This window comes from Carlito syrichta, unplaced genomic scaffold (genome assembly GCF_000164805.1).
Source record: "Carlito syrichta isolate Samal-C Ts95f unplaced genomic scaffold, Tarsius_syrichta-2.0.1 Scaffold308976, whole genome shotgun sequence".
Taxonomy (NCBI): domain Eukaryota; kingdom Metazoa; phylum Chordata; class Mammalia; order Primates; family Tarsiidae; genus Carlito; species Carlito syrichta.
The window spans coordinates 246,600-257,259 of NW_007253072.1; the positions used below are offsets into that span (position 1 = coordinate 246,600).

Here is a 10,660-nt window from a genome sequence, read left to right on the forward strand (position 1 = left end):
ACTGCACTCCAGTCTGGGCGACCGAGTGAGACTCCAACTCAAAAACAAAAACAAAAAAACTGTAAGGTAAACAAGACAATTCATATGTGATGATTTTAAATGCACCCAGGAAAGTATGGTCAACTTCACTTGAATGAGGTGTTTACTGTCCAGAAAAGCAGAAGCAAACAGATGACAAATCTTGGATGAGGGCACTCTTATCAACTGTGTAAACCATGAATTTTCTGAAGGGCTTTCTATCAGCTTAAGTAGGACTCTGCTAATAGCCAACAGGCAATCTGAAAAAGGAAATGGAAATATAAAACCCTCATCCTCAGTCAGGCAATGTTTGGCTCCCTGACGACACCTGCTGGCTAAAAAAAAAACGAATTTAAAAGCTTTTCAGTGAAAACAAATCATTCCATTGGAAATTATTTAATGGCTCTGCCCAGTCCTTAGTTTGGAGTCACCAAGGCTATAAGAAATAAGTGTGATGTGCTAGGAGTACCAGACAACAGGGTGCTTTGAAAATGTAATGCCGGCGGGGTGCGGTGGCTCAAGCCTGGAATCCCAGAGCTTTGAGAGGCTGAGGCAAGAGGATTGATTGCCTGAGACCAGAGGTCTGATACCAGCCTGGGCAGCTTGGCAAGACCTCATCTCTACAAAAAATTAGCTGGGTGTGGAGGCACGTGCCTGTAGTTCCAGGTACTTGGAAGGCTGAGGAAGGATCACTTGAGTCCTGCAGGTCAAGGCTGAGGTGGCCATGAGTGTGCCACTGCGCTCCAGTTCTGGGCAACAGAGTGAGACTCCCAACTCAAAAAAAAAAAAAAACAAACCTATAATCAAAGCATTTTGGTAGGCCAAGGTAGGAGGATCGCTTGAGCCCAGGAGATGGAGACCAGACTGGGCAACACAGTGAGACTTTGTCTCTTCCAAAAATAAAAATTAAATTAGCTGAACATGATGGCATGTGCTTGTAGTCCCAGCTACTCGGGAGGCTGAGATAGGAGGATCTCTTGAGCCAAGGAGTTTGAGGTCATGGCAAACTGTGATCATGCTATTGTACTCTAGCCTGGGTGACAAAGTACCTTCTCTTAAAAAAAAAAGTAATGCTCTTTTTTATAAGGCAGCCTAGGAAGTTGACATCTCCAAGTGACTCCAAGCATTCTTTGGGGAAAAGTGTTCCACACACACATATTTTTTTTCTACATGTATTTTAATGACAGCAAAATGCCACTCCAGAGGACTCTTAAAATATTATTTAAATTTATTTCTGTGACATAAATTCTCACTAGATTTGTATCTCGTGATATAAATTCTGACAACAGGCATTTAAGGGATTCCACAATCTAGCCCATCCCACCCGGCCCCACGAAGCCTTCTTAGCCCTCAACTCCCTCGTCACAGTCATTAGCTTGGACTCCTACTTCTATAGCATTTAGAGTAGTACATACTTTTTTTTTTTTTTTGAGTCCAAGCCTCACTTTGTCGTCCAGGTTAGAGTACAGTGGCATGCTCACGGTCATCCCAGCGTCGACCTGCTGGGCTCCGGCGATCCTTCTGCCTCAGTCTTCCAAGTAGCTGGAACTACAGGGGCATGCTACCAAGCCTGGCTTAATTTTTTAATATATTGTAGAGGTCTCGCCAAGTTACCCAGGTTCTTCTCGAACCCGTGGGTGCAGGCAATCCCCTCACCTCAGTCTCCCAAAGTGCTGGGATTGCAGGCTTGAGTCACTGTACCCGGCCAGTACCACACTTTTAAAACAGATGTTCTTTTTTAGAGCATATTCACGACAAAATCAAGCTATACTTATTTTATATGAGTCCACCTTCATGAATACTGTAAAAGCACTGACTCAATCCTCCTCTTCAGAAACCTCACCCAGGCTGGCATACGGCCCCACAGAGGCGAGACCCCAGGAAAGGCAAACTAATGCAGGACAAGAGGCACAGCAGGAATGTCACTGGCACAGCTGCCGTAGGTCAGCACCACTTCTAGGCCACCTGTGTGAGCCAGAATCAAGGCAGCCCTCCACTGAAGAAATATACAGAGCCCTTACCGCCAGGCTGCACAGTGCAAAATCTGCACAACCATGCGTAGCAGCTCTGTGTTCATCCTTCCCAGTAACTCAAGTCTTGGGTTCCCAACCAAGGGGCAGAAAGAAAAATAGATATGGATTCATATCCACTGTAGATAACCAAAACTTGTTATTTTGCCTTATTGTTTAATGTAACAAAGGGAGACAATATATCAGCTACATCAGAAGGATGCTATATGAATAAATAAAAACTATCTATGATGATTTATGGGTTAGTAGGAGAAATATAAAACTAAAGTATAAATATACTGCAGACTGTTTCTCTGCAGTATACTTAAGTAATACTCAAAGCCAATGTCATAAATTCATTATCAGGAAAAGTGTTCTTCTGTTAAACTTTAATTCAAATTCAAATCAGCAGGCCAAAAAAATGTATTTAGCAGATTAAAACTAGCTTTTAAAAAATGAAATAGAGCCGGGCTCGGTGGCTCAGCCTGTAATCCCGCGCCGTGGGAGGCTGAGGTGAGTGGATTGCCTGAGCCCGCGGGTTTAAGACCTGCCTGGGCAACTTGGCGAGACCTCATCTCTACAATAAATCAAAAAAATTAGCCGGGAGTGGTAGCGGGTGCCTGTAGTTCCAGCTACTTGGAAGGCTGAGGCGGCAGGATCGCCGGAGCCCAGCAGGTCGAGGCTGCGGTGGCCGTGAGCGGCCACTGTACTCCAGTCTGGGCAACAGAGTGAGACTCCAACTCAAAAAAAAAAAAAAAGAAATAAAACAGAAATAGAAAATAGATGACTCAACAAATAGTATGAGTAATTTCTACAAATTTTTTTTTTTTAGTTATACAAATATATACATCAAAATCATATAACATAGTTTATAGTGGGGAGAGTAGTCAAAAAGTTGGAAAAAACTAATATTTCTTCACTCAAAAAGAGCATTTTTAGTCTTTAAAAAAACTGATATTTTCCACTAATTTTAACAATAGTTTAAAAATAAAAGTACAGAAAATAACCTACTCAAAGTCTAGACCGCAAAAAAACTTTTGACTAAAATTAGCACAGGTTAACCTCTTATCATATTACTCTAAATCAAATGATACCACAAAACTCTGTAAATAGACATTTCTAATCAGCAACAGATGAACTAATTAGTTCAAAAAGTCTTTGATATAACTAAATTCAAAGGAAATGGACCCTTTGGAGTTCCTTCTAGTGGGTGTGACTTTTTTCTCAAAAGTTGACATCAATTCTGACAAACTGGGGGAGGGGTGAGGGGACAGAGAGCAAGAGACAACACTTACCTGCCGGGAATTTCAAAATCAAATGCTTTTTGAAAACTTACTTTCATATTTATCCTTTCCCATGTAAATAGTGTAAGCAGATGAGTTCACTAAGACAAAACAAAAATAAAAAAAATTAGATAACTTCATCACCAACAAACTGCTTCATGTGAAAAACAAGTGACAATGCTTAGATTAGAGGCAGTAAGCCATGACCCTGGGCCAATTCCAGTCCACTACCTGTTTTTGGACAGCCTTTGAGCTAAGAATGGTTCTTAAGGGGTTGGGAAAAAAAGCAAAACAAAGAATAAGCTACTGAGACTGTATGTGGCTGACAAAGCCTAAAATATTTACTATCTGGCCGAAACAGAAACGTTTACCATCCTTTCTTTCTTACTTTCTTAGGGACAGAATTCAATGGCAATCTACGGTTTAGTCCTATACATTTGCCCTTTTTTTTTGGAGTCAAAGTCTCACTGTTGCCCAGGCTGAAGTGCAGTGGCATGCTCATGGCCACCACAGCCTCGACCTGCTGGGCTCAGGCGATCCTTCCATCTCAGCCTTCCAAGTAGCTGGAACCACAGGCGGGAGCCATCATGCCTGGCTGATTTCTTGATTTATTGTAAAGACGAGGTCTCACCAATTTGCCCAGGCAAGTCTCGAACCCCTGGACTCAGGCAATCCTCTCGCCTCAGTCTCCCAAAGTGCTGGAATTACAGGCATGAGCCACGGTGACCGGCTTTACTTTTGCCTTCTCTAAGAATTAAAAAACAAAATTAAAAAACTGCTTACCTCAAGTATTAAAAAATAAGATCCTAGCCGGGTGCAGTGGCTCACGCTTGTAATCCCAGCACTTTGGGAGGCTGAGGCAAGAGGATTGCCCGAGTCCATGGGTTTGAGACCAGCCTGGACAACACGGCAAGACCACGTCTCTACAATAAAAAAATAAAAATTAGCCAGGTATAGTGCACACGCCTATGGTTCCAGCTACTTATAAGGCCGAAGTGGAAGGATTGCCTGAGCCCAGCAGGTCAAGGTTGCAGTGGCCATGAGCATGCCGCTGCACTCCAGTCTAGGCAACAGAGTGAGACACCAACTCAAAAAACAAACCAACAAAAAATACAAGATCCTCTGTTTACCCAAATTTTATTTAGCCAATATTCGTTATAGTCCAGATGTACTGCAAACTCCACTGGACTCATACCCTATTCAGGGAAATCATGGTTCTCAAACCTCTAAATCAGTGACTGTGAACCCTGAATGTACATTAGAATCATCTAACTATGTCCCAGCTCCACTTCAGATCAACTCAATCCAAATCTCTGGTAGGGGTGAAAGTAAGCATCTGTTTTCAAAAAGCCTTCCAAGTGGTTCTAATGTGAAGTCAGGGTTAGAAACAACTATCCTAAATAAATTCTGGATATGGCTTATCTTAGGAATAACACTTGCTTTACAGAAGTAGTGTGTTTTTTGTTTGTTTGTTTGCTTTTTTTGAGTTGGAGTCTCACTCTGTCGCCCAGACTGGAGTGGGCGCCCAGCCTAGACCTGCTGGGCTCCGGCAATCCTTCCGCCTCAGGCTTCCAAGTAGCCGGAATTACAGGCATGCACTACCACGCCCGGCTGATTTTTTTTTTTGCTTTATTGTAGAGATGAGGTCTCGCTGCCCAGGCAGGTCTCGAACCCGCGGGCTCAGGCAATCCACTCACCTCAGCCTCCCAAAGGCGCGGGATTACAGGCCGAGCCACCGAGCCTGGCAGAAGTAGTGTGTTTTAATATGACCATCCCTGATGAGAAATTTAAAAGTTAAGTTTCTTACTGAAATTATAACTACATTGATGGGTTTTCAAGCTAGTCTAGCAAAACTTGTTCGATCCCAATAGGATCTAAACTCCCTAATTAACAGACACTGGGTCCCAGGTTACAAAGCCTGAGACAGATAAGTACCGAGGCATAAATACCGACAGGTTTAGGGTTGGGCTGGACAATCCATCCGCGGTCACTCCAGAGCACAGAACACATACACGTGGGTGGAGCTCTGAAGGCCAGGGAGCAGCAGCTCTCATAAATAAACCCTCCCGTTAGGAAGTGCTGCACTTTCAGTAGTGAGAAGCCTCTTACATGATCAATCCCAGTTGCCTTTGGGGGGAAGAAAAACTCTCAATTCCTTCAGTGAGCAATTATGATGACTATAGTCCATATCATTTGGAAGTCGTTGAGAGAAATAATCCAAAAGAAAAGAATGTTTGCACTGACTAGTTTACAGAAATGCTTGTCTATAATTGAGCATTATATTAGCCTGCTAAGTCCTTAGCACAGCATGTGACAAGTGTCAAAAGGGTGAGAATTAAACTAAAAAGTATTTCAGTTTCTTTCTGCATGGTCTGGCAATATTTCAAGGGTACATCCTTTTACCCCTACAATGGCATCATTAGGAGTATATCCTATCAAAATGCTCCAACAAGTAATGATCTTTTTACAACCTCAACATCCAGCAATAGAGACTGGTTAAATATATTATATAATATCCATAAACAAAATACCGTGTACCCATTTAAAAGAGAGGACAGGTGAATAAGTACCAGAATAGTATTTTTGTGGTATCTACATATAGTAAGACTCAATTTACAAATAATAAATGAATATATAATAGTGTATGTATATATACATCTTTACATATATATTTTTACTATAAGCAAACATTTCCTTTATATTCATATAGAAGGCTCACAAGGTAACAACAGTTACCTTGGGCAGCTTGCTACAGAACATACAGGTGGCTTTCATAATTAGAACAAAAGTAATTTTAAAAATAATTGAAGCCAGATATGGTGGCTCACACCTATAATGCCAGCACTTTGGGAGGCAGATTGCCTGAGTCCAGCGGTTCAAGTCCAGCCTGGACAGCTTGGCAAGACCTCATCTCTACAATAAATAAAAAATTAGCCAGGTGTGGTGGCACGTGCCTGTGATTCCAGCTACTTGGAAAGCTGAGGCAGAAGGATCGCCTGAGCCCAGCAGGTTGAGGCTGCAGTGGCCATGAGTGTGCCACTGCACTCCAGCCTGGGCAATAGAGTGAGACTCCGACTCAAAAATAAAAATAAAATAAAATAAAATAATTGATATAGGCTGGGCTCAATGGTTCAGCCTATAATCCCAGCACTTAGGGAGGCTGAGGCAAGTGGATTGCCTGTGACCGTGGGTTCAAGACCAGCACAGGAAACTTGGCGAGAACTCATCTCTACAATAAATAAAAAATTAGCCAAGCATGGTAGTGTGTACGCCTGTAGGTCCGGCTACTTGGAGGACTGAGGTGGAAGGATCGCCGGAGCCCCGATGCTGGGGTGGCTGTGAGCGTGCCACTGCACTCCAGCCTGGGCGACAGAGTGAAATTCCAACTTAAAATAAATAAATAAATAATTGATATAAAATAAAGTTGTCTCTGCAGGACAAGCTACCTAAGTTACAGCCAAGAGAACGACAGAGGAATGTTTTGATGGTTGGCCTATTAAATAAGGTGATTAAGAAAATGACTGTGCTAGGCACAGTGGCTTACACCTGTAGTCTCAGCACTTTGGGAGGTGGAGGCAACAGGATTGCCTGAGCCCAAGGGTTCAAGACCAGCCCGAGCAACTTGGCGAGGCCTCATCTCTACAGTAAATCAAAAAAGTCAACCAGGCATGACGGTGCATGCCTGTGGTTCCAACTACTTGGAAGGCTGAGACAGAAGGACTGCCTGGGCCCAGCAGGTTGAGGCTGCGGTGGTCGTGAGCGTGCCACTGCACTCCAGCCTGGGCGACAGAGTAAGACTCCTACTCACAAAAAAAAGAAAGAAAGAAAGAAAGAAAATGTCCACACCAAACCTGAACTGAGGGCCATTCTACAAAGTAATGCAATTATCAATGTCATGAAAGACAAAGACTGAGCAACTGCTCTAGATTAGAGAAGGCTAAAGAGAATGACAACCAAATACAACAATGATTTGCAAGGGTTTTTCTTGTTATAAATACATTATTTGGACACTGATGAAAACTTAATAAAGCCCATTGGTTAGATTAACAGTATTGTTGCAATGTTAAATTTCCTAATTTTGATAATGAAGAATTTCTTTTAAGAAGAGCATGCCCTTGATTTTAACAAATAAAACGAAAGCATTTAGGGGTTAACTGCAACTTGTTAACAAATGATTCAGGAAAACGCTGTGTGAAAAAGAGAGAAAAATAAGGAGAAAGGGAGAAAGAAAGATAAGACAGATGTGGTAAAATGTTAGAATTTGGGGAATCTAGGAAGACACACAGAAAATCGTTTACTATTCTTGCAACTTTTCAGGGCTGAAATTATGTCAAAATAGAACATTAAAACTAAAATAGGAACATGATTGTTGAGCAAAAGTCTGAATTAAGCTCCTTTCCAGAAGGAAACTTCAACGGAATTATTCTAAGTTTGTTATTATCACCCAAATAATATGGTTGATTAGTATGGAAACTAGTTATTTCAAAGATGCCTGACTGAAGTACAGAAACAAACCCAACTTGAGGTTCTGTGATAATTTCACAATTTACAGAGTGATGTCTTTTCAGAAAGGTGATATTAACAGGTATTAAAAGTATAAGCAGAGTCAGGCTCACACCTGTAATCCCAGAACTCTGGGAGGCTGAGTCGAGAGGATCACTTGAGCTGAAGAGTTCAAGACCAGCCTGGGCAACACAGTGAGACCTTGTCTCTACTTAAAAAATAAAAAAAATCAGCTGGGCATAGTGGTACGTGCCTGTAGTACCAGCTATTTGAAAGCCTGAAGCAGGAGGAAAACCTGAGCCCACGAGGTCAAGGTTGTGGTTAGCTGTGATCATGCATTCCAGTCTGGGTGACCACTACTCAAAAAAAAAAAAAAAAATTTAATGTTCAATTATTCCCTTATGAGAGAGTACAAAAAAATGAAAATGGAGCAAATTTTAGTCAGAGATACTCATCTTAAAATGACAGGTAAAACAAAAATTTTTACTGGAGATTTTCCTCCCATTTTAAAAGTTTTTATAAGGTTGGGCCAGGTGTGGTGACTCACGCCTGTAATCCCAACACTTTGGGAGACTGAGGCAGGAGGATCCCTTGAGACCAGGAGTTGAAGACCAGGCTGGGCAACATAAAGAGACCCCATCTCTCTAAAAAATAATAATAAGTTTTTAGAGTAAGCCATTAGTCAGTTGAAAACTTGGCTATTCATACAAATTCATTTCCTGCAGACTCTATATGTTCGAGTTTTTTCTGTACTGCCAATATGTGCAGTTTCACTACGATTTTACTGGAAAAGTTATGATTTTTCCATTAACTTTGCAATAAAAGATCTGCTGCACAATGCAGTTTTATTAGACTCAAAGGCAAATACTTTTCTAACAGGAAACAGTTCTGACGTTGTAACTGAAGTCCCTCAAAAAAACCCAGGATGCATAGATCTTCTGAAGTTTTCTGTTCTATTAAGGGCACCTGTGGATGCAGGACTCGTGCTTAAAGAATTTAGAATAAGGCCAGGCATGGTGGCTCATACCCATGATCCCAGCACTTTGGGAGGCTGAGGCAGGAGGAATGCTTGAACCCAGGAGTCCAAGACCAGCCTAGGCAACATAGTGAGACTTCATCTCTACAAAAAAAGTAAAAAATTAGCTGGGCGTAGTGGCACATGCCTGTAGTCCCAACTACTGGAAAGGCTAAGGGGAAAGAAAGATCAGGTAAGCCTACAAGGTCGAGGTCACGGCACTCTAACCTGGGTGACAGCATGAGATCCCCAACCCCATCTTTAAAAAATAATAATTTAGAACAGCTTTAAGGGGACCAGAGCAGCCACCATAAGATACATTTAGTACCTATGTACCCTGCCTGCCAGTTTTCTTTCCATTTTTGGGCCTGTATGGATAGCTACATTGTTGGGGACTGTCATGAGTGGAGAAGCTATCAAGAAATGTCTGCGTTCCCAAGGATGAAAATGCTTGGAGAGCCATAAGGATGTACAATTTTTCAGACTAGTTTTGAATTTTGTTTCTAGTGATCGTAATAATATGGGTAAAACAAAACCAAATCTACAGAGGCAGAGAAATAGCGTACGGGACACCGTGGAAACCTAAACACTTGAGAAAAATAATGAGATGTGACATTGTGATGAAAATGGAGGAGGAGGGGTATCTGTGAGTGACAGCTTCTGGGCCTCAATCGTTTCATCTGTGACAAAAACGAACCATGCAAACAATGTGGCACTAGTGTCACTTAAATCTTACCTTCAACAAGCAATCCTAGAGCAGCAGTAGCACAGAGTGCCACAAGTGTCAAACACATCACTCATTTATTCAACAAGCATTTATTAAGAACCATTATTGGCCAGACACTACGTAGCGTTAAGGAAACAAACACAGTCATCGGCCCTTATCTGAGGGGGACATGTTCCAAGAACCCCAGGAGGTGCCTGAGACGAATGATGGTCCTGAAGCCTAGTTAGGTGCCACACAATGATGCTCTGGACAATGATAACCTGCATGTACCAAGGGGGTCACGTAAGATTATAATGGAGCTGAAAAATGACTCTCTCCCAGTGACCTCGTAGTCATTGTACCACAATGTAGCCCAGCACATTAATTTTTCTTTTTTGTTTTTTTTTTTGAAAGCAGGATTTACAGAAAGGACAGAAAAGCTCCCACGGTGGGAGGGGACCCCGGGGGGTTGCCCCACATTAACTTTTCTATGTTTAGCCATGCTTAAATACACAAATACCAAGTGTTATAACGGTTTAGAGCATTCAACACAGCAACAGGCCGTACAGGTCTGTAGGCTAGGAACAATAGAGTATGTCACACAGCTTAGTTTTGTAGTAGACTATGCCATCTAGGCTTGTGTAAGTATTCTGTGATGCTGAACAACGATGAAACCGCTGACAGATGCATTTCTCAGGACATATTCTCATTGTACTGTGGTATTTCCTATCCATAAGTACCTATAAAGCCTGATATATACATTAGCCACTGGAAGAGATTAACAATTCTAATAATAGAGTACTTATAACAACACACTATAACAAAAGCTATATAAATGTGGGGTTTCTCTCTCAAAATCTCATTGTACTGCACTCAACCCTTCTTGTGATGATGTGACCACAGAAAGCCAAACCGAGGACAAGCGGGGAATACAATAAAGAGATCCCTTGGCCGGGCGCAGTGGCTCACGCCTATAATCCCAGCACTTTGGGAGGCCGAGGTGAGAGGACTGCCTGAGCCCACAGATTCGAGACCAGCTTGGGCAACTTGGGGAGACCTTGTCTCCACAATCAATCAAAAAATTAGCTGGGCATGGTGGCGCATGCCTGTAGTTCCAGCTACTTGG

The 10,660-nt window shown here is 42.1% G+C and overlaps 1 protein-coding gene across 1 annotated transcript in view; it reads right to left on the reverse strand.

Annotated features, from left to right (window-relative positions):
- The window catches only part of CCDC25 (coiled-coil domain containing 25), a 41,010-nt gene that overhangs the window by 29,672 nt on the left and 678 nt on the right, over positions 1-10,660 (reverse strand). The window contains exon 2 of the mRNA XM_021716821.1: positions 3,364-3,411. Within this exon, the coding sequence (XP_021572496.1) occupies positions 3,364-3,411 (48 nt within the window). The remainder of the gene's footprint in view (positions 1-3,363; positions 3,412-10,660) is intronic.